This window comes from Neophocaena asiaeorientalis, unplaced genomic scaffold (assembly GCF_003031525.2).
Source record: "Neophocaena asiaeorientalis asiaeorientalis breed wild unplaced genomic scaffold, Neophocaena_asiaeorientalis_V1.1 scaffold296, whole genome shotgun sequence".
Classification (NCBI taxonomy): domain Eukaryota; kingdom Metazoa; phylum Chordata; class Mammalia; order Artiodactyla; family Phocoenidae; genus Neophocaena; species Neophocaena asiaeorientalis.
The window spans coordinates 2,309,060-2,334,473 of NW_020175084.1; the positions used below are offsets into that span (position 1 = coordinate 2,309,060).

At 36.0% G+C, this 25,414-nt stretch overlaps 1 protein-coding gene across 6 annotated transcripts in view; it reads left to right on the top strand.

The window, feature by feature from the left end:
- The window catches only part of MAPK10 (mitogen-activated protein kinase 10), a 338,212-nt gene that overhangs the window by 165,151 nt on the left and 147,647 nt on the right, over positions 1 to 25,414 (top strand). For 4 of the 6 annotated variants that reach the window (XM_024764173.1, XM_024764172.1, XM_024764177.1 and 1 more), the window contains exon 3: positions 7,847 to 7,918. In XM_024764173.1, coding sequence (XP_024619941.1) covers positions 7,853 to 7,918 — 66 coding nt within the window. In that variant the 5' untranslated portion in view covers positions 7,847 to 7,852. Of the gene's footprint in view, positions 1 to 7,846; positions 7,946 to 25,414 lie in introns of those variants that run through there. The other 2 variants (XM_024764175.1, XM_024764174.1) reach the window with 2 other exon arrangements.

The following is a 25,414-nucleotide window of genomic DNA, read 5'->3' on the forward strand; positions in this document are numbered from 1 at the left end:
TGACCCACCTCCTAGAGTAATGGAAATAAAAACAAAAATAAACAAATGGGACCTAATGAAACTTCAAAGATTTTGTACCACAAAGGAAATCATAAACAAGACGAAAAGACAACCCTCAGAATGGGAGAAAATATTTGTAAATGAAACAACTGACAAAGCATTAATCTCCAAAACATACAAGCAGCTCATACAGCTTAATAACAAAAAAACAAACAACCCAATCCAAAAATGGGCAGAAGACCTAAATAGAAATTTCTCCAAGGAAGATATACAGACTGACAACAAACACATGAAAGAATGCTCAACATCACTAATCATTAGAGAAATGCAAATCAAAACTACAATGAGATATCATCTCACACCAGTCAGAATGGCCATCATCAAAAAATCTAGAAACAATAAATGCTGGAGAGGGTGTGGAGAAAAGGGAACACTCTTGCACTGCTGGTGGGAATGTGAATTGGTTCAGCCACTATGGAGAACACTGGAGGTTCCTTAAAAATCTACAAATAGAACTACCATATGACTGAGCAATCCCACTACTGGGCATATACCCTGAGAAAACCATAATTTAAAAATAATCATGTGCCAAAATGTTAATTGCAGCTCTATTTACAATAGCCAGGAGATGGAAACAATCTAAATGTCCATCAACAGATGAATGGATAAAGAAGATGTGGCACATATATACAACGGAATATTACTCAGCCATAAAAAGAATGAAACTGAGTTTTTTGTAGTGAGGTGAGTGGACCTAAAGACTGTCATACAGAGTGAAGTAAGTCAGAAAGAGAAAAACACATACCGTATGCTAACACACATATATGGAATCTAAAAAATAAAAAACGAAAAAAAAGAAAAGAAAATGATCAGAAGAACCTAGGGGCAAGATGGGAATAAAGATGCAGACCTACTAGAGAATGGAGTTGAGGATACGGGGAGGGGGAAGGAAAAGCTGGGACAAAGTGATAGAGTGGCATGGACATATATACACTACCAAACATAAAATAGATAGCTAGTGGGAAGCAGCTGCATAGCACAGGGAGATCAGCTTGGTGCTTTGTGACCACCTAGAGTGCTGGGATAGGGATGGTGGGAGGGAGGGAGATGCAAGAGGGAAGAGATATGGGGACATATGTATATGTATAACTGATTCACTTTGTTATAAAGCAGAAACTGACACACCATTGTAAAGCAATTATACTCTAATAAAGATGTTAAATAAAAAAAGAAATTGAAAATATAACTACCATAAGATCCAGAAATCCCATTTCTGGATATATATCCAAAGAAAATAAACCATTATCTCAGAGAGATATCTGTACTCCCATGTTCACTGCAGCATTATTCACAATAGCTAAGGTATAAAAATTAGAGAGTAGATAAGTGATTGCCACTGGCTTGGTGGGGGAGGAGGAATAGGGTAGGGAGAGGTTGGTAATAGGGCACAGACTATCATTATAAGTTGAGTAAGATCCACAAGAGGATCTAACGTATAACATGGTGACTATAGTTCATAGCAATGTATTATATAATCAAAACTTCCTAGAGAGTAGAACTTAAATGTCTCACCAATAAAGGGGGCAGGGAATATGTGAGGTGATGGATGTGTGAATTAACTAGATGGGGGAAGTTCTTTCACAACATATGCATATATCAAGTCATCTTATTAAATTTTTATTTTATTTTATTTTATTTGTGCGATACACAGACCTCTCACTGTTGTGGCCTCTCCTGTTGCGGAGCACAGGCTCCGGATGCACAGGCTCCGCGGCCATGGCTCACGGGCCCAGCCGCTCCGTGGTATGTGGGATCTTCCCAGACCGGGGCACGAACCCGTGTCCCCTGTATCGGCAGGCGGACTCTCAACCACTGCGCCACCAGGGAAGCCCCCATATTGAATACTTTAAATGTCTTAAGCAATTTATTTCTCAGTTATACTTCAATAAAGCTCAAAAAAGAAAAAAAAGAATATAGGGATAAAATACAAAACTAATTGTATGATGGTAGACTTAAACTCAATAACATCCATAATTACTTTAAATGAAAATGGATCAGTGTACCTGTTAAAAGGCAGAGATTATCAACAAGTCATCACTTCTCTTCAATATTGTACTGGAGGCAGGACAATTAGGCAAGAAAAGTCAGATCTGAAAGGAAAAAGCAAAAACTGTCTTCACTTGCAGATGACATTTCTGTGTATAAAGATAATCCTAAACCATCAACAAAATATTTACTAGATTTAATAAGTGAATTTAATAGGGTTCTAGATACAACGTCACTTATAAAAATCAACTTTATTTTTAGAAATAAGTATTTAGGAAATGGAAATGAAAACATGCCATTTACAGTAGCATCAAAAAATATAAATGCTAAAGAATAAACTTAAAAAAATATAAGGTCTATCTATATACTGTAAACTACAAAAGATTCCTGTGATAAATTAGAGAGAACTGAAGTAAATGGACAAATATACTATGATTGTGGATAAAACACCCAATATTAAGATATCTATTCTTTCACAGGTGAGCTATAGTTCTGATGCAATCCCAATCAAAATTCAAGAACGATTTTTTAAAATTTTGAAATGTTAGGCTGATTTTAAAATTAATGTGGAAATGCAGAGGCCTAGAGTAGTCCCAAAAATAAAAGAGAAGAAAAATTTGGGGACTTACCTAATTTTAAGACTATTATAAAGCTACACTTATCAAGACAGGATGGTATTAGGGTGAAGACAGACAACAGATAAATGGAATAGAATAGAATCCTGAAATAGACTTGCATTGGTACAATCAACTGACTTTTTAACCAAGGCAGCAAAGCAACTCAATATGGAAAGGAAAGTCTTTTCACTAAGAATGCTTGAACAACTGCGTATCATTAAGGAATAAAAGTGAACCTCAACACATATATCACGCCATGAACTAAAGTTAATTGGAGAGGTATCATAGACCTAAAAGTAAAATCAACAATGTAAAGGTTCATGACGAAAATGTGGAAGAATATCCTCATGAACTTGGATTGGGAAAGATCCCTTGAGAAAATGAAGAAAGCACTAATAATAAAAGAAAAATAAATCATAAAATAAATTTCATAAACATTAAATATTACTCACTAAAAGAAAGCATCAATAAGCTGAGTATGCAAGCTACAGACTGAAAGAAAATATTAATAATACATGTAACTGACAGTAAACTTTAATCTGAAATAGAGAATTTCTGCAATTTGTATAAAAAGACAAACAACTCACTTCTGCCACCCACAGTCCCACCAAATGGGCAAAGTATTATACTTGAAAAGTCACTCTACTGAGTAAGATAAATAAATGGCCAATAAACTCATGAGTAACATTTTCAACACTATTAGTCATCAGGGAAATAAAACCATAATGAAATACTACTAAACACTCACTAGAATGATTAAAATTTAGAAAACTGATAACACCAAATGTTGGCAAGGATGTGAAGCAACTGAATTTTTATGCATTGCTACAGGGGGTAGACAATGTGTCTGACAATTTTTAATAAGTTAAATATATTCCTATCCCACGATCCAACAATTCCTTCTTTAGGTATTTTTCCCAAAAGAAATGAAAACATATTTGTGCAAAAATACATGTATATAAATGTTCGTGCAGCATTATTGATATCCAAAAAATAGAAACACCTAAAATGTCTAAAAGCAGAATAGAGAATAGATAAACTGATACATTTACTCAGAAGAAAAAAAGAACAACTACTGATACTTTTGCCAACATGGATGAATTCTAAAATAAGCCCAACGAAAAAGAGTATATACTGTATTATTTCATTTATATAAGTTCTAGGACAAGAAAAACTATATAGAGAAAGGAGTTAGAACATTGTTGCATGGGGGGTGGGGACTATTGTCAAGAAAAGGGTACGGGGATTTTCAGACTTTATCACAATGTGAGTTACATGGATATATACATTTGTCAAAACTCATCAATCTGCACACTCTAGAACTGTTCATTTTGCTGTGTGTAAATTATACCTGGGCAAACTAAATTTTTAAAAATTAAAAATAAGTGGAGGTAACTATCTGGCAAAAATTATACATGAATCTCATGGAAATGCAATAAAATAATCTCATAGATTGAAATTTGAGGAGTAATTTTTTTCTTTTGTTGTTTTGTTTTACTTTTTATTTATTTTATGACTGTATTTTAGTAACGTTCTTTTCCTGTAGCGGATTTAGTTTCTCATATAACAAAAAGTCTAGAATTAGAAAAATCCAGAATTTCTTAATTCAGTAGTTTAATGGTATCATCAAGCACAGAGTTCTTTCTATTGTTATGCTTTACACTGCTCAGCATTTCTTAAGATCATTTCCTATTAGTGGCTTTACAAGCGTTTTGGTTCCAGACATCCATGAAGAGATAACAATGCCTAGCAAGAGAATGAAGGACCTTGTTCCTTGTGTCACATGAAACTTTTTCTATTATAAAATATCACAGACATATCAAATAGCATATATTTTATACCTGTAGGGTTTAAAGAATAATAATGAAATAATGTTGCATGACATCACTACTCGGCTCAAAGTAGTCATAACGGATACCATTGAAAACCCCTGCATGCCCCTATCTAGGAGTGTTCTTCCCCTCCCTAGGAGATAGCCAATCTCTTGAATTTTGCATTTTTTATTCTTTTGCTTTTCTTTATAGTTTTATCATAGTAAAAAGACATTCTTAAATAATATATTGTTTAGTTGTATATATTTTGTAACTTTCGTAAGTAAAGTTACCCATGACTTCTTTTCATTCATTTACCATGTTTATATTTGGCACGTTGATATTTGTTTCTTTATACAACCATTTCATTACCATATGGTATTCCGCTAAATGAATGTACCATAGTTTATTTATTCATTGGTCTTTCTGTGATTATTTTTTTCCAGTATTAATTTTTATTATTTATTTTGCTATTACAAAAGTATTCTAATGAACTGCCTTTTATATATATCTTGGTAGTAAAACACAAGAGTTTCTCTGGAAATATGTGTAGAAGTAGAATTGGTGGGTGTTAGGCTATGCAGAAGTTTACTGTATAATGCTATTTTCCCCCTAAATTTGGTTGTTCCAACTGTCAAAATTATCAGCAGTGTATAAATATTCCCATCTGATCAACCACTTTGCAAAAACTGAATATTATCATACTTTTCAGTTTTTATTAATATGATAGGTACAAAATAGTATCTCAATGTGGCTTTAAATTACACATATATTTATGAGTCTTTTTATATTTCTTTTTTTTATAAAATATATTCCATATTGTTTGCCCATTCTTCTGTTGGGTTCTTTATCTTTTTCCTCTTATATTTTAGGAGCTATTTATAGATTCTGGATAAATCTTCCTCTGGTTATATGTGTTTCAAATATCTTTTCTAAATTTATGGACTACTTCTTTATCACATTTTTTCATAAACAGAAATGATTCATTTTAAATAGTCTATTTTGTCAGTAGTTTCCTTTTTAACTTAGCATATTTACATATTATTTATGATGTATTCCTCAGACATTCAACTACATTTCCTTCTACATTATTTAAAGTTTGGCCTTTCCTGAAAATTTTAATACGTCTGGAATTGTGTTTTGTATGCAATATGAGGTAGGGGTTGTCAAGAACTTTGAAAAGTTTTAGCTGTTACCCTACCTGCAAGCTAACAAGGTAGCTTGCCACAGTTTCATGAATGCTGGCGGAAGATAAGCCATTCCTGGGTCAGATCAAAGTTCTTTACTACTCACGTTAATAACAGGAGCTAAAGTGTCAGAATTCATGCCAGTTTCTCAGGCTCATTTCCCACAGGACAACTCAAAGAAGGTCAGGTGACTACTGCACATACAGTGAGTGGTGTTATTGAAGAGGAACCCCAAGCTTAGGGAACCCAAATCTCTTATGGTGGGTGGTTAGCATGCCTGACCTTTGCCCCAGAGGGCCACCTTACCTATATTATACTGGAGAGCAATCAAACCTGCCTTATGCTCCAGAGGGAGATATGTTTGCTCTATAACCATGCTTGAGAAGATAGTCTGGAATAAAGGCAACCAGTGCCTCTGCCTGTAAGACATGCAGAAATATGAGAAGCCCATAGAGAATTGTCTCTAACAAGGACAATTCCTCCCTCCCCTTGCCCCAATATTTATGACCAATTGTCTCAGCTTGGCTTAATGCATAGTCTCTCCTTTCCCCAGATATCTTTAATATAGTCAAGTTTAAATGTCTATATTAACATAATTTAGCATAATCAGTTTCCATATATGTATGTGTCTGTTTCTGGGCTCTCTGTTCTATTAATCAGTAGTCTACCTCTATATCCACCCTGAGTACCTTACTTACTACAACTTTATAATAGATCCTGATCTCTGGTAGAGCAACTCCCTCCCCAACCTCCACAAATACCCACCTTATTCTTCTTCAGAAATGTCTCACATAGTCTAGTCCTTTCATTCTTCCTTGTATTTAAAAAATCTACACAGGTTCCAATGTAAAATATTTTTTCTTGCAATTCAGACCTTCCTTCTGGGATTGTTTTGCTTGCTCCAGAATTTTGTTTGAAACTTTCTATAGTAAACTTTATGCAGGTGTCTCTGTTGTAACTTCCCACCATAGATAACTTCCAAGCTTTGGTTCCTGTACTCTGCATGCTGCCCTTTAAAAGCTAAATTTCTGCTCTTCAGACATCAGCAGATGGTCTGAGGATGAGTGACAGTTTCAGCTCATTTATTTCTCTGCATGGATCCTTTCACATTGTTTTCAGCCTTTCAGGATTTTTCTTGCCTTTTTTGGGGCAGCTCAGCTATGCATTTTAAAAGACATTTTGTCTATTCCACCTAACCTTTCTAGAAGTTTTGCACTGAATGTGGTTTTCAAGATATCTAATCATTCATATTGCCAGAAACAGAAGTCTTGTGTCAATAGTGGTTTTAAAATTGTTTAATCTCACAGAATTGTATCTTGCACACAATACATATTCAACAAAGTGTGTTTAATTGAACTGAATAAGATTTTGGTTGGGTTTTTCTGATGTTGCCTCATCATTCCCAAATAACCCAGTACCTAATTTGGCATTTCCACTGTTAGATTATTATCCTCTCCTTAAAACTTTACAACATTAAAAAATATTTTAAACATACAGAAAGCAATATATTTGAAATCTTTGTACTTACCACCAAGATTAAATACATGTTAACGTAGTGTCCTATTTTCTTTAATTTATGGTTATATGGTTAGATAACAAAGCAATGTATATTATTTTGTGTACTTTAAAATTTTACATTAATAATACAGTGATATTCATACTTTTTTGAAAGCTGCTTTTTTTCCCCACTCAACATCATGTTTGAAATATTTTCCATGCTGATACCCTAAGCTTTGATTCAATTATTCCAAGTCCTGTCTGTAATTTTATTATAAATTAAATTTTATTTAATAGTCCCTTTATTCTACAACAAATATTCTTATTATATATATATACTTGAGCATGTATTTGAGAATTTTTAAAAATTAGTTGCCTAGAACTGAAAGTGTTATATAATAGGATGTACTTAACTTTAACATATTAGGTATATCCAGTTTCTTATATCTGGTCTTTATGATTGTGATGACATTGATCATTATAGAAGATAGGACATTTTTAAACCTTATTTTATTATTTAATATTTACAATTTGTGAAAAGTACCTAGTACTGGTCTGGACAAGGATTATGCTGAATATATGTAGTGCCTGAAACCTTGTGTATAATTCAAATTATACTAAAGTTTATACTATTCAATAATGAATTATTAGGTGATTTGGAAATTCATGCCCCCATTTTTTTCTATAGGTATTTATGAGCCTCCATTTATTGTACTACTGCAGTGAACCAACCTTGGATGTGAAAATTGCCTTTTGTCAGGTGTGTGTTCCTTACAGGTAAAACAAGGTACAGTATATTCACTTGTATTTCCATTTTGCCATCCCATCTTGCAAATGTTCCACACTAAAGTTAATGTTTATGTAATGTTAAAAGTAGCTTAGGAAGTAGAAGCTGGTACCTAGATGCTTTCCCCCCCCCCCCACATTTCTTTTATGTTAGAATAGGAATGAAGATAATTCTTTTTAATGTTTATAAATATAGTACTTGATCACTGCATAAAGTGACTTCTTACTAGATTTAACATCATTAATATGTCTTTTTCAAATCCTTAAAATGTGGTTTTATTCATCAAACTAGCTAAAGTCTATGATATTATTTTTCATCCAAGAACTGATGAGCCCCAAGTAGAGTATCTCTAGTACTGAAATATAATAATATGTAGGTAGTGCTCAGTTTGTTTTCTGATGTTCAGTTCTAACCAGTAGTTGATAACAAAGATAAAACAACAATAATGACTAATAAAGGTATCTTTAACCTACAGTGAACACTAGTGAGAAGGTGTTGTGCATGGACCAGATAAGAGTCTGCACTCCTGTGTTCATACAAGTGATATTTTTAAGAAAGAGCCCAGCTGGGGCACCTGTACCTACTCTAAGTATGTTTAGGTAGTTCTAACTTAAGCCTGTTGTCATGGCATAGTTAATAGTGCTCATTTTTACTCTCAGGAATTTTTATTTGGCCAGTAAATTTCATGGTAACTCTATTCATACCCCAAGCAGAGAGCACTTCTGTTTTTTCCTGTAATGATTTTCATTGCATGTTATCATCAAGATGGGCTGTAAACAGAGAATGACATGCATCCCTTGAAACAGGTTTAAAGAAAAACTCTGCAGCTTCTATTATTTTAATACAATATTTTCTGATTCTAGAAGTAACATGTACTGATTATAGAAAATATATAAATATACAAAGGGAAACAAAACATTGGTAAATCTATTCTCCCTGAGCGTAGTTAGAATTTCTATGGAAAAGTAAAATGTGTTACGTGCTATGAATGGGATTTACTGTCTGTTTCATCTCCCTGACCTGTAAATTCTTGCAGTGCCAAAAGCCTCAGACTTTCAGATAACTTCTCTTCTCTAACTAGAACTCTGGATCTGGACATCTTGGTTTAGAAATTCCAAATCTGCCACTGATTAGCCATTTACTTGTGAGCTTGGGCAAGTTAGTTAACCTTGCTGTGCTTCAGTTTATTTGTAAAAAGGGAAAAAAGTAATAGTACCTACCTTCTAGTTTTATGAGAATTAAGTGAGCTAATAGTTGCATAGCAATGAGTACACTGCTGGAATATATTTTTGTTAAATAGCTAACTAAATCTTAAGTATATTTACATTCACTCTTCTGGCGCTCCCATTGAGTCCTAGTGTTTTAAATGTTATCAGTATCTTGAATACTCCCCAGTTATATCTCCAACACAAACCTCTCCCTGAAACCAGACTCATAAACCCAATTGCTTGTTCTATATCTCAGCTCAGATGGCTAATAGGCATAGCAAATGATACATATACCAAACCAAACCCTTGATCTTTCCTCTAAAATTGCTCTGTTCTAATTCAGTAAATGCTAAATCCATCTTTCCAGTTGCTTAGAGCAAAATCTTCAGAATCATCTTTTGGACAATAATTTGCATCCAATCTGTCAGCAAATTCTGTTGGTGCTACTTTAAAAATATATCTGGAATCTCACTACTTCTCACCGTTTTCTCCAGCACCATTCTGATCCAAACCTGGATTATTGTAAGAGCTTCCACTTTTGCTCACCCCCAAATGGTTTACTCTCAAGACATCAGCAAGAGTGATATTTGAAAAATATAAGTGAGATCATGTCACTCCTTGGTTAAAAACAAAAAAAAGCAAAGCAAAAAAACCTTCCAGTCAAGTGAGATGTCTTCCCATCTCACTTATGGTAAAAATTCTTAAAATAAATACACAAGCCTTTGCCATGTAGCCACCCAGACACCCCTCCTTCAAATGCTCTTCCTTTATTATCCACTTGGCTCACGCCTTCACCACCTTCAGGACTTGGCTCAAATGTCATTTTTAAGGGAGTCTTTCCTGCCTATCCTATTTAAAATTGCCCCTTCCTAATCTACACTGCCTACCCCACACCGACTACCCAATTTCCCTGTCTTTCTATTTTTTTCCCTCCATAACACTTTTTGGTATCTGATACACTATATATGTAACTAGCACGTTGCTTCTCTCTCTCTGCTAGAATGCATTTTTCAGTTGGGCAGGGATTGTTTTTCAGTGGTGTGCTGTGAGCTCACATAGGCTCACAAGAGTTGATTGTGCACATCCCTTCTCAGCTTTAAGTTCAATGATGTCAAGTTGGTAGATTGAACTTTGTCATGATAGGAATATGTACATTGTGTAAATAAACAATTACTGCCGATAAGTTCTCTCCTCTCTCTCACCCCCAGCCATTTGTTGAACAATTAGCAGCACATGGTTGGGATTTTGTCTCTTTTGCACACTGCTGTACTGTAGCACTAAGAATAGTATCTGGCATAGTGTGGGCTCGCACCAAATATTTGCTTAATGAATGAATGATATATGTTTGGTTAATGCAATCAATTGCAACTGTGGTAGTGCCCTGGTGAAAAATGAGCAGACCTGAATTTCTGGTTAAAATATCTGGGCCTACCGTTTGCAAGCTGTATGACTGTGAGCCATTTCCTTAGTGTCCATGATCTTAGCCATTTACCATGGGCATTAGTACTTAAGAAACAAACCACAAACAAACAAAAAAGTTTATTTTTTACAAATTTCAAGATTAAGTCTGAATTTCAAAAATTATCAATAAAAAAGCCTTAAAACTTCAGCTATTACTTTTAATCCAAAGCGTTTTTTTTGTAGGTTGAAGTTATTTTTAAATCAGCTCCCAAAATTTGGGTACAGATGCAGAATGTCTATTTCTAGGAAAAGTTCTTTTAAAGCAAAGGAATAAAGAGAAGTGAAACATGAACTTTCTTAATGACTCTGATTTTTTTGCTTACTATGAGCTTTTGATATCTAGAAAATATACATGCATATTCTATAACTTAAAAATATCATAGCAAGCAGAATATTTCTAGTTGTGACTCAGAGTGCTTTATTTACTTTCCTGGTAGAATTTTTTTTTTTTTTTTTCGGTACGCGGGCCTCTCACTGCTCACTGTTGTGGCCTCTCCCGTTGCGGAGCACAGACTCCGGACGCGCAGGCTCAGCGACCATGGCTCACGGGTCCAGCCAATCCGCGGCATGTGGGATCTTCCCGGACCGGGGCACGAACCCGTGTTCCCTGCATCGGCAGGCGGACTCCCAACCACTGCACCACCAGGGAAGCCCAGGATAGAATTTTTATTTGATGATAATGTTTATTTTTTTTCTTTCCTGTAGCTCTGAGCCTCATTTAGTATTCTAGTAATTTAAATAAAATACTGTATTTTTAGAGGCAGAATTATCTACTTGGGTTTACTTTCAAACTATGTGCTTTGGAAGCTTCTCATTTCATGAGATATCTCATGGATCCTTGGTATGCAGTGGTGTTTAACACCATCTCCAGCAGAGTTAGGTTGCTCCCAACTTCTTGCCACACAGACAATACACAAAGACCTTTAAGTAACTTGTCAACAATTAGTGATCCAGCATTCAGGTCTCCTGAGTCTTAATCTGTGGCTTTAAAAAATTATATCATATTTATAATTTTTTCACTGTTATCAGTAAGAAATCACAGAAAATAAAATTGCCCAGGTAGTTATTTATCAACAGTAAATATGTACATTATCTGTAGTAGATTAACCTTTTTTTCTTAGTTGAATTATTTGAAGGACATGGGATTCATTGAGCTACTCCTATTAATTTCGTTGCTTTTTTCTTTAAAAAAGATCAAGCAGCTTTTGCAGGCAAGAGGTTTCTTGTAATATTCTGGAGAGAAATTTGTCTTAGACGATGAAAAAATAATCTTTAGTTTGCACTTGTATGAATCCTTTACAAAAATATAGACTGACAGGGAATTGAAAGTGCAAAAGCTCTTGATCCTCCTGAGAAATAGGTAAGCCTTCGTAGCCTGCTTTTCTCAATTAAATAAAGAAGGGCGGAACTATTAAATTTCACTCTATGAATTTTTTAAAAAATTCTGTGAAAAGTGCTATTTTTGGAACTCTGCTGTACAGTGCTATTTTTGGAACTCTGCTGAACAGTACAGGGCTTTATACACATGAAATATAAGAAATATATACACAGAGAGATAATGTGTGTTGGGAAACCTAATGCACACCCACTGGTGTCTACAGCATTTACCACATCCTGATTTGTGTTACCATTGGTAGTACAGGTTTGTGTTTTCCCCACTCAGTGGTGACTCCTCTGGGGCAGGGCCAGGGCATCTTCATCCTTGTCTTCCAAGCCTGGAATTCTATCTTAATTCAGTAAATGTTCAATAAATGCTTTTGGGTAAAAGAGGGTAAATAAAAACTCAGAAAAACACTGTGTCCTGAGTGGAAATTTGCTTGCCTTTCAAAATCAAGTCAACTTCTCAACATCTTACCATCTTGTAAGTGTATATTAATATATTTAATTGCATTTTGGTTAATTTGCTAATCATAAATCAGTGTAGTCTAATATTTCTCTAAAAAGTTATTAATTAATTGTCCTCTCTAAATGTTTACTGATGTATGAGTTGGTTATGAATCATTTAAAATGATTTCTTGATTTTCAGAAAGCCTGAGAGATAGAAGGTTCAAATCAGTGAATCAACAATTATGAGTCTAAGTAACACTAGAAATAAAGGGACTGAGCTCAGTGGGCTTCTTTCTGTTAGGACATAGAAACCCTTCATGCCTTCTTACATTGTCTATGCAATGAGACATCTACACATCGACTGATTATTTATTGATTCCATCATTCATTTATTCAACACATCTTTACTCAGTGCCTATAACATGTATCTGTAACTTGTAGAAATTAGGGATACAGGGTGAGTATGGTTACTCTCCTCAAAGAACACACTGTCTAGTCTAAAGCACAGTAGAGAGTGGCTAGGCTTATAAACATAAGGAAAACCTATTCTGCTTTGAGTTAAAAACCTCAGTGGTAACTATGGGCTAAACAATAACGAGTGAGAAAAGAAAACACCCCAATACTTACCAAATGCTTACTATGTATGATGACTTCACTAAGATTTTATTTCATTTAATCTTTAGAGTGCCAAGACAGAATACAATTATGTTTTATTCTGGGATTGGAAATCTCAGCCATTATACTAGAAGGTCTTTCTCTAGTCCCATTATGAACTTTTTGAAATCTTCTATCAGTTATACAGTGTTTTGACTGAAGTGAGTAGCAACTAAATATAACTAAGAAAAAAATACTATGATTAAATGCAAAGAAGCTTAAGATTCTATTGGTCACCAGTAGGAAAAAAAGAAGACTTTTATATATATTCCAAAGGACAGTTGTGATATAGAAGGTCTAAAATATTACTGGGGATATGACAGAAATAGCAGTCTCTTTGTAGAGCTCTTACTAACAAAATTGTTCTTCAGTGTTTTTTGAGGTCTTAGTGTTTTTTGGTATAGCACCTTGTTAGATTATGATAGCCAAGACTGAGCATGTTGAATTTTTTCTAGTTAAAGCAATGCTTTTCTTATAATAGATATAAAATATTACTAGATGAGTTGACTTGTTAACTAAATGTTATTTTGCTACTCTAATGTCTGGATAACAAAAGCAATATGTGTGTATATATAATAATTTTCCTAGCCACAGATGATGGATGTTCTAAACAAATAAAAACTTAACTCTTCAGCAAATTTCAAAAGAGTAAATTTAGTGTTACATTTGTGTCTTCTACCTTGGGCAGTTTTTTTCTTAAGATTTATTAAGTTATTCCAGTTAATAAATAGATTCAGTTATGTTACTAAATCTTATCTAACAAAATATGTACAGGTCCTACTTAAGATTTGGTTCTGTAATGATGAACTTCTCTGTATTAGTTTATGAGTATGTGTTTGGTTTGCTTGAAGCACATAAAGTTCGGACTTGACTTCTCCTTGAATGATCTTGACCCGAATGTAAATGTAGCTTAATACTATGAGTTTAATTATGGTTGAGGTAGTAATCAGTTTAAGTGAAGTTATCACTTATATCTGTCAAAATTGTTATGCTATAAAATATCCCAGAATTATCTGTGGTTTTTCAGTGTATAGTTAATAATGCTGTGTCAGAAAAGCACCAAATTGTGGATTTCATTTTAATCTATATAAGTGTTCCTAAGAAATCAACTAATTCCTTAAATACACTGTTTTAATTTATTACCCTTTGGATGTTAAGACTTTAGAAAATATATTAAGTGATGATTTTGCTTTTCTGCACAGACATTTTCTGAGGTTGTGGTGTGTGATAAGCAAAGGCTGACTTTTTCAGTAGGTTAAGAAAAATAATGTCCACTTTTGTTCTGAGTTCTAAAACCAGTACTAATCAGGAATGTGTCATTCAACTCTTCTATTGTTCACCTTCTCTAAAGGTGAATATTTATTGGGCTGTTTACTCGATACATCTCTAACTCATTCTAAAAAAAGGCAAGGTAGTTACAAAATGCATATTTAAGAGAAGAAAACCAATATGTTGAAGAATGTGTAATTACTAAAATTAGGTATAAATTAGATCTTTTTATAATTGTACAATGAGAGAAGAGTAATAATATCATATAGGATTTAAGAATAATATTCTTTATGGTATAAATGAAAATAAGACTTTAATGTTCCATATTTTTTAAAAATAATGTATATTTTAGTTCCACTTTGATTCAGAAATTTTTTTTTAACATCTTTACTGGAGTATAATTGCTTTACAATGTTGTATTAGTTTCTGCTGTATAACAAAGTGAATCAGCTATATGTATACATATATCCCCATATCCCCTCCCTCTTGTGCCTCCCTCCCACCCTCCCATCCCACTCCTCTAGGTGGTTACAAAGCACCAAGCTGATCTCCCTGTGCTATGCAGCTGCTTCCCACTAGGTATCTATTTAACATTCGGTAGTGTATATATGATAATACTACTCTTCACCTTGTCCCAGCTTACCCTTCCCCTACCCCGTGTCCACAAGTTCATTCTCTATGTCTGTGTCTATTCCTGCCCTGCCCGTAGGTTCATCAGAACCTTTTTTTTTTTTTTTTTTAGATTCCATATATATGTGTTAGCATATGGTATTTGTTTTTCTCTTTCTGACTTCACTCTGTATGACAGTCTCTAGGTCCATCCACCTCACTACAAATAACTCAGTTTCATTCCTTTTTATGGCTGAATAATATTCCATTGTATATATGTGCCACATCTTCTTTATCCACCATCTGTTGATGGACACATAGGTTGTTTCCATGTCCTGTATATGGTAAATAGAGGTTCAGTGAACATTTTGGTACATGACTCTTTTTGAAGTATGGTTTTCTCAGGGTAGATGCCCAGCAGTGGGATTGCTGGGTCATATGGTAGTTCTATTTGTAGTTTTTTTAAGGAATCTCCATACTGTTCTCCATAGTGGCTTTATCAATTTACATTCCCACCAACAATGCAAGAGGGTTCCCTTTTTTCCACACCCTCTCCAGCATTTATTATTTGTAGATTTTTTGATGATGGCCGTTCAGAGTGGTGTGAGGTGAAACCACACTGTGGTTTTGATTTGCATTTCTCTAATGATTAGTGATGCTGAGCATCTTTTCATGTGTTTGTTGGCAATCTGTATATCTTCTTTGGAGAAATATCTATTTAGGTCTTCTGCCCATTTTTGGATTGCGTTGTTTGTTTTTTTGGTATTGAGCTGCATGAGCTGCTTTTAAATTTTGGAGATTAATCCTATGTTAGTTGCTTCATTTGCAAATATTTTCTCCCATACTGAGAGCTGTCTTTTCATTTTGTTTATGGTTTTCTTTGCTGTGCAAAAGCTTTTAAGTTTCATTACGTCCCATTTGTTTATTTTTGTTTTTATTTCCATTTCTTAAGAGGTGGGTCAAAAGGATCTTGCTGTGATTTATGTCATAGAGTGTTCTGGCTATGTTTTCCTCTAAGAGTTTGATAGTGTCTGGCCTTACATTGAGGTCTTTAATCCATTTTGTGTTTATTTTTGTCTATGGAATTAGGGAGTGTTCTAATTTCATTCTTTTATATGTAGCTGTCCAGTTTTCCCAGGAACACTTATTGAAGAGGCTGTCTTTTCTCCATTGTATATTCTTGCCTCCTTTTTCAAAAATAAGGTGACCATATGTGCATGGGTTTTCTCTGGGATTTCTTTCCTGTTCCATTGATCTATATTTCTGTTTTTGTGCCAGTACCATACTGTCTTGATTACTGTAGCTTTGTAGTATACTCTGGAGTCAGGGAGCGTGATTCCTCCAGCTCCATTTTCCTTTCTCAAGGTTGCTTTGGCTATTTGGGGTCTTTTGTGTTTCTGTACAAATTGTGAAAGTTTTTGTTCTAGTTCTGTGAAAAATGCCAGTGGGAGTTTGATAGGGATTGCACTGAATCTGTAGATTGCTTTGGGTGGTAGAGTATTTTCACAACATGGATTCTTCCAATCAAAGATTGTGGTATATCTCTCCATCTGTTCGTATCATCTTTAATTTCTTTCATCAGTGTCTTATAGCTTTCTGCATACAGGTCTTTTGTCTCCTTAGGTAGGTTTATTCCTAGATATTTTATTCTTTTTGTTGCAATGATAAATGGGAGTGTTCCCTTAATTTCACTTTCAGATATTTCATCATTCATATATAGGAATGCAAGGGATTTCTGTGTAGTAATTTTGTATCCTGCTACTTTACCAAATTCATTGATTAGCTGTAGTAGTTTTCTGGTGGCATCTTTAGGATTCTCTATAAATAGTGTCATGTCATCTGCAAACAGTGACAGCTTCACTTCTTTTCTGATTTGGATTCCTTTTATTTCTTTTTCTTCTCTGATTGCTGTGGCTAAAACTCCCAAAACAATGTTGAATAATAGTGGTGAGAGTGGGCAACCTTGCCTTCTTCCTGATCTTAGTGGAAATGGTTTCAGTTTTTCACCATTGAGAACAATGTTGGCTGCGGGTTTGTCATATATGGCCTTTATTATGTTGAGGTAAGTTCCCTCTGTGCCTACTTTCTGGAGGGTTTTTATCATAAATGGGTGTTGATTTTTGTGAAAAGCTTTTTCTGCATCGATTGAAATGATCATATGGTTTTTATTCTTCAATTTGTTAATATGGTATATCACATTGATTGATTTGAGTGTTTTGAAGAATCCTTGCATCCCTGGGATAAACCCCACGTGATCATGGTGTATGATCCTTTTAATGTGCTGTTGGATTCTGTTTGCTAGTATTTTGTTGAGGATTTTTGCATCTATTTTCATCAGTGATATTGGCCTGCAGTTTTCTTTCTTTGTAACATCTTTGTCTGGTTTTGGTATCAGGGTGATGGTGGCCTCATAGATTGAATTTGGGAGTCTTCCTCCCTCTGCTATATTTTGTAAGAGTTTGAGAAGGATAGGTGTTAGCTCTTCTCTAAATATTTGATAGAATTTGCCTGTGAAGCCAGCTGGTCCTGGGCTTTCTTTTGTTGGAAAGTTTTTAATCACAGTTTCAATTTCAGTGCTTGTTATTGACCTGTTTATATTTTCTATTTCTTCCTGGTTTCTGTCTCAGAAGGTTGTGCTTTTCTAAGAATTTGTCCATTTCTTTTAGGTTGTCCATTTTATTGGCATATAGTTGCTTCTAGTAATCTCTCATGATCCTTTGTATTTCTGCAGTGTCAGTTGTTTCTTCTCCTTTTTCATGTCTAATCTATTGATTTGACATTTCTCCCTTTTTTTCTTGATGAGTCTGGCTAATGGTTTATCAATTTTGTTTATCTTCTCAATGAACCACCTTTTAGTTTTATTGATCTTTGCTACTATTTCCTTCATTTCTTTTTCATTTATTTCTGATCTGATTTTTATGATTTCTTTCCTTCTGCTAAGGTAAGATTGTATTGCTGTAAACTTCCCTCTTAGAGCTGCTTTTCCTGCATCCCATAGGTTTTGGCTTGTCGTGTTTTCATTGTCATTTGTTTCTAGGCATTTTTTGATTTCCTCTTTGACTTCTTCAGTGATCTTTTGGTTATTTAGTAGCGTATTGTTTAGCCTCCATGTTTTTGTGTTTTTTACAGATTTTTTCCTGTAATTGATGTCTAGTCTCATAGCTTTGTGGTCAGAAAAGATATTTGATACAATTTCAATTTTCTTAAATTTTGCAAGTTTTTATTTATGACCCAAGACATGATCTATCCTGGAGAATGTTCCATGAGCACTTGAGAAGAAAGTGTATTCTGTTGCTTTTGGATGGAATGTCCTATAAATATCAATTAAGTCTATCTGTTTTAATGTGTCTTTTAAAGCTTGTGTTTCCTTATTTATTTTCATTTTGGATGATCTGTCTTTAGTGATAGTGGGGTGTTAAAGTCCTTTACTGTGATTGTGTTACTGTCGATTTCCCCTTTTATGGCTGTTAGCATTTGCCTTGTGTATTGAGGTGCTCCTATGTTGGGTGCATAAATATTTACAGTTGTTATATATTCTTCTTGGATTGATCCCTTGATCATTATGTAGTGTCCTTCTTTGTCTCTTGTAATAGTCTTTATTTTAAAGTGTATTTTATCTGATTTGAGAATTGCTACTCCAGCTTACTTTTGATTTCCATTTGCATGGAATATCTTTTTCCATCCCCTCACTTTCAGTCTGTGTGTGTCCCTAGGTATGAAGTGGGTTTCTTGTAGACTGCATATATATGGGTCTTATTTTTGTATCCATTCAGCCAGTCTGTGTCTTTTGGTGGGAGCATTTAATCCCTTTACATTTAAGGTAATTATCAATATGTATGTTCCTGTTTCCATTTTCTTAATTCCTTTGGGTTTGTTATTGTAGTTCTTTTTCTTCACTTGTGTTTCCTGCCTAGAGAAATACCTTTAGGATTTGTTGTAACGGTGGTTTGGTGGTGCTGAATTCTCTTAAGTTTTTTTTGTTTGTAAAGGTTTTAATTTCTCTGTCAAATCTAAATGAGATCCTTTCTGGTTAGAGTAATCTTGGTTGTATGTTTTTCTCTTTCATCACTTTAAATATGTCCTGCCACTCCCTTCTGGCTTGTAGTGTTTCTGCAGAAAGATCAGCTGTTAACCTTATGGGGATTCCCTTGTATAGTATTTGTTGCTCTTCCCTTGCTGCTTTTAATATTTTTTCTTTGTATTTAAGTTTTGATAGTTTGATTAATATGTTTCTTGGCATGTTTCTCCTTGAATTTATCCTTTATGGGACTCTCTGAGCTTCCTGCAATTGATTGACTATTTTTTTTCTATGTTAGGGAAGTTTTCAACTATAATTTCTTCAAATATTTTGTCAGACCCTTTCTTTTTCTCTTCTTCTTCTGGGACCCCTATACTTCGAATGTTCGTGTGTTTAATGTTGCCCCAGAGGTCTCTGAGACTGTCCTCAATTCTTTTCATTATTTTTACTTTATTCTGCTCTGTGACAGTTATTTCCACTATTTTATCTTCCCAGTCACTTATCCGTTCTTCTGCCAAGTTATTCTGCTATTGATCCCTTCTAGAGTATTTTTAATTTCATTTATTGTGTTGTTCACCATTGTTTGTTTGCTCTTTAGTTCTTCTAGATTCTTGTTAAATGTTTCTTGTATTTTCTCCATTCTATTTCCAAGATTCTGGATCATCTTTGCTATCATTACTCTGACTTCTTTTTCATGTAGACTGCCTATTTCCTCTTCATTTGTTAGGTCTGGTGGGTTTTTACCTTGCTCCTCATCTGCTGCATATTTCTCTGTTTTCTCATTCTGTTTAACTTACTGTATTTTGGGGCTCCATTTCACAGGCTGCAGGTTCATACTTCCCGTTGTTTTTGGTGTCTGACTCCAGTGGATGATGTTGGTTCAGTGGGTTATGTAGGCTTCCTGGTGGAGGGGACTGGTGCCTGTGTTCTGATGGGTGGGGTGTATCTTGTCCTTCTAGTGGGCAGGGCTGCGTCTGGTGGTATGTTTTGCAGTGTCTGTGAACTTATTATGACTTTAGGCAGCCTGTCTGCTAATAGGTGGGGTTGTGTTCCTGTCTTACTAGTTGTTTGACATGAGGCGTTGAGCACTGGAGCTTGCTGGCCATTGGATGGAGCTGGGTCTTAGTGTTGAGAAGAAGATCTCTGGGAGAGCTCTTGCCGATTGATATTATGTGGGGCCAGGAAGTTACTTGTGGTCCAATGTCCTGGGCTTGGCCTTCCCACCTCAAAGACTCAGGCCTGACCCCCAGCTGGAGCACCAAGATCCTGCCAGCCACACGGCTCAGAAGAAAAGCAAGAGAGAATAACAAAAAAACAAAAACAAAAACAACAGAACCCTAGTATAAATGGTAAAGCAAACCTGTACAGACAAAATCACACAAAGAAGCATATACATACACACTAAGAAAAAAAGGAAAAAATATATATATTTAAAAAAAGGAAGAGAGCAATGAAACCAATAAGCAAATCCATCAATGATAAACACTAAATACTATACTAAGATAAAAATAAAACCAGAAACAAATTAGACGCAGAAGGCAAACCCCAAGTCTGCAGTTGCTCCCAAAGCCCACTGCCTCAATTTTGCAAACATTCATTGTCTATTCAGGTATTCTTCAGATTCAGGGTCTATCAAATTGACTGTGAGTATTTAATCTGCTGCTCCTGAGGCTGCTGGGAGAAATATCCCTTTCTCTTCTTTGTTCACACAGCTCCTGGGGTTCAGCTTTGGTTTTGGCCCCACCTCTGCAAGTAGGTCTCCCTCAGTTGTCTGTTCCCTGCCCAGACAGGAGGGTGTTAAAGCAGCAGCTGATTAGGGCTCTCTTGCTCATTCAGGCTGGGGTTAGGGAGGAGTATAGTAGTCATAATTGGAATGTGGGGTGAGCCTGTGGCAGCAGAGGCCGGCATGATGTTGCAACAGCTTGAGGTGCACCGTGTGTTCTCCCAGGGAAGTTGTCCCTGGATCTTGTGACCCTGGCAGTGGTGTGCTGCATACGCTCCGGGGTGGGGTGTTAGTGACCTGCTCTGGCACACAGGACTCTTGGTGGCAGCAGCCACAGAGTTAGCAGTTCATGCCAGTCTCTGGGGTCTGAACTGATAGCTGTGGCTCACGCCTGTCTCTGGAGCTTGCTTAGGCAGTGCTCTGCTTTCTGTGGGCACACTGGGAAGGAATCCCCTCTCCTCACACATGCCAAAACAAAGGTCTCTTGCCTCTCCAGCAGGTCCAGACATTTTCCTGGACTCTTTCCCAGCTAGCTGAGGAGCACTAGCTTCCTTCACTCTGTCTTCATACAGACAACCCCAGTCCTCTCCCTGGGGTCTGACCTCCAAAGCCTGAGCCTCAGCTCCCAGCCCCAACCTGCCCCAGTGGGTGAGCAGACAAGCATCTCAGGCTGGTGAGTGCTGGTCGCCACCGATCTTCTGTGTGGGAATCTCTCTGCTTTGCCCTCTGCACCCCTGTTGCTGCACTCTCCTCCATGGCTCCGAAACTTCCCCCCTACACACCCACCATCTCCGCCAGTGAAGGGGCTTCCTAATGTATGGAAACTTTTCCTCCTTCACAGCTTCCACCCAGAGGTATGGGTCCCATCCGTATTCTTTTGTCTCTGTTTTTTCTTTTGCCCTACCCAGGTACATGGAGATTTTCTTGCCTTTTGGGAAGTCTGAGATCTTCTGCCAGCATTCAGTAGGTGTTCTGTAGGAGTTGTTCCACATGTAGATGTATTTTTGATGTATTCGTAGGGAGGAAGGTGATATCCACGTCTTACTCCGCCACCATCTTGAAAGTCCGATGTTCCATATTCTTAAATGTAGCATTTCAATTTTCCCTTCCAAAAAAACAAAAGCGTGTTTTAGAGATAAGTCAGTGAAATCCAGATAACTCACTTTAAACATTTTGATTCTTAAATGAATTTTTATTCTCCTTATGATGAAACAACTTTTCCTCCTACCCTGAGAAAGTATTTTTTTTAAATTAACCGTTATTTATTAACCTTGAAATTTTGTCCCATCTTGATTATATAATACCTCTTATTATTGCCTATTTTATGCTTCTTTTTTCTTTATTAAAGACAAATTGCAGATATGCAGATCAGAAGTGTACATAGAATTCAAGGTGATTAGCTTAGTAGTTAGATCATTGTGATAATGAAGCCGGCATTCTAACTTTGATCCTGTAAGGGACAATTTAATATTAAGCTCCATGAGGACAGGAGCTTTATGTTCTCAGTGCTTAGAACATTACTTGGCACATTGTAAGGCCAAAAAAAAAAATTTATTGAATGAAAAACATACTGCAATAGTGGATAGACCTCAAATCTCAGTAACTTATTAGAACAAAAGTTTATTTCCTGTTATACAAAGTCTAGAACAGGTTGGTAAGGACTCTCCTCTATCTGGTGACTTAGGAATTTTATCTTCTGTCATCTTGTGACTCAGGAACTGCCATCTTGTGATGTCCAGTTAAGAAATCACAGTGTGGAAAGAAGTGGATTGTAGAGGCACACCTCTTAAATGCCTCTGCATTTAGATGATACCTGCCACTTCTTCATGTAGTCCACTGGCCAGATACAGCAACTTGGCCCCAACAGAACTGCAAGGGAGCTGGGAAATGTAGTAGAGCATGTGGGTACCCACAGAGCAACTGTCTTCACCACAAATGAAAACACAGAAAAGTATTTTATTACCTGACCATTCTGAACCCTGTTGGTTATACATTGATTTTATAGCAGTATCATAGTGTCTTGGGTTGGCACTATGGCCCAGGCCAACTTTCAGCTAAAAACATTCTAAAACTACTAATTAGCTATGTCTTTAAATGTTATCTAACTTCTCAATAATAATGATAACTGTAGTAGTAGTAATAGTAATAATAATAACAAACAACTTTTAAAAAAATAAATTAATTTTATTTATTTATTTTTGGCTGCATTGGGTCTTCATTGTTGTGCATGGGCTTTCTCTAGTTGAGGTGAACGGGGGCTATTCTTTGTTGTGGTGTGTGGGCTTCTCATTGCTGTGGCTTCTCTTGTTGGGGATCACGGGATCTAGGCACACGGGCTTCAGTAGTTGTGGCTCATGGGCTGTAGAGTGCAGGCTCAGTAGTTGTGGCACATGGGCTTAGTTGCTCCACGGCATGTGGGATTTTCCCGGATCAGGGCTTGAACCCATGTCCCCTGCACTGCTAGGCAGATTCTTAACCACTGTGCCACCAGGGAAGCCCAACAACAAACAACTTTGTTGAGAGTTTCCTGTAAGCTTATACCATGCTAAGAGCTTTACATAGATTATCACATTTAACTCTCCCACTAATCAAAAGAAGTAGATTACAGGCATACCTTGTTGCATTGTGCTTCACTTTATAGTACTTCACAGGTACTATTTTTTTTACAAATTGAAGTTTTGTGGCTACCCTGCATTGAGCAACTGTATTAGTGCCATTTTTCTAACAGCATTTGCTCACTTTGTGTCTCTGTGTCACATTTTGGTAATTCCCACAGTATTTCAAACTTCTAAATTATTATTATATTTGTTATTATATTCTGTGATTGGTGATATTTGATATTACTATTGTAATTATTTTTGGGGGCACAATGAACTGGGCCCATTTAAAATGAGGACCTTAATTGATAAATGTTGTGTGTTCTGACTGCTCCACCGACAGGCTGTTCCCCTGTCTCTCTCCCTCTCCTTGTGCCTCCCTATTCCCTGAGACACAAAACTATTGAAATTAGGCCAATTAATAATCTTACAATGCCTTCTAAGTATTCAAGTGAAAGGAAGTGTTGTATGTCTCTCACTTTGAATTGAAAGCTAGAAATGATTAAGTTTAGTGAGGAAGGCATTGAAAGCTGATATAGGCCAAAAGCTAAGCCTCTTGTGCCAAATAGCCAAGTTTTGAATACAAAGGAAAAGTTCTTGAAGGAAATTAAAATCACTACTCCAGTGAACACACAAATGATAAGAAAATGAAACATCCTTATTGCTGATATGGAGAAAGTTTTAGTGGTCTAGATAGAAGACCAAACCAGTTACAACATTCCCTTAAGCCAAAACCCAATCTAGAGAAAGGCCCTAACTCCCTTCAATTCTATGAAGGCTGAGAGAAATGAGGAAGTTACAGGAGAAAAGTTTGAAGCTAGCAGAGGTTGGTTCATGAGGTTTACGAAAAGAAGCTATCTTCTTAACATTAAAGTGCAAGATGAAGCAGCAAGTGCTGATGTAGAAGCGGCAGCAAGTTATCCAGAAGATCTAGCTAAGATAATTAATGAAGGTGGTGATACTGAACAACAGATTGTCAACATAGACGAAACAGCCCTCTATTAGAAGAGGATGCCATTTAGGACTTTCATAGCTATAGAGGAGAAGTCAATGCCTGACTTCAAATCTTCAAAGGACAGGCTGACTCTTTTGTTAGGGGTTAATATACCTGGTAACTTTAAGTTGAAGCCAATGCTCATTTGCCACTGCAAAAGTTCTAGGGCCCTTAAGAATGATGCTAAATCTACACTACTTGTGCTCTAAAATGGAACAAGGCCTAGATGACAGCACATCTGTTTACAATATGGTTTACTGAATAATTTAATCCCACTGTTGAGACCTACTGTTCAGAAAAAAGATTCCTTTTAAAATATTACTGCTCATTGACAATGCACCTGGTCACCCAAGAGCTCTGATGGAGATGAAATTAATGTTGTTTTCGTGCCTGCTAATACAACATCCATTCTGTAGTCCATGGATCAAGAAATAATATCCAGTTTCAAGGCTTATTATTTAAGACGTTTTGTAAGGACATAGCTGCCATAGACAGCGATTCCTCTGATGGATCTGGGCAAAGTAGATTGAAAACCTTCTGGAAAGGATTCACCATTCTAGACGTCATTAAGAAAATTTGTGATTCAAGGGAAGAGGTCAAAATATCAATTTAACAGGAGTTTGGAAGAAGCTGATTTTAACCCTCATGGATAAATTTGAAGGGTTCAAGACTTCAGTTGAGGAAGTAACTGCAGATATGGTGGAAATAACAAGAGAACTAGAATTAGAAGTGGAGCTTGAAGATGTGATTGAATTGCTGCACTCTCAGACGAGGAGCTGCTTCTTACGGATGAACAAAGAAAGTAGTTTCTTGAGAAGGAAACTACTCCTGGTGATTATGCTGTGAAGATTGTTGAAATGGCAACAAAGGATTTAGAATATAACATAAACTTAGTTGATAAAGCAGCAGCAAGATTTGAGAGGACTGACTCCAACTTTGAAAGAAGTTTTACTGTGGGTAAAATGCCATCAAACTGTTTTGCATGCTACAGAAAAATCATTCGTAAAAGGAAGTCAATCGATGTGGCAGACTTTACTGTTATCTTATTTTGAGAAGTTTCCACAGCCTCACCAACCTTCAGCAACCACCACCCTCTCAGTCAGCAGCAT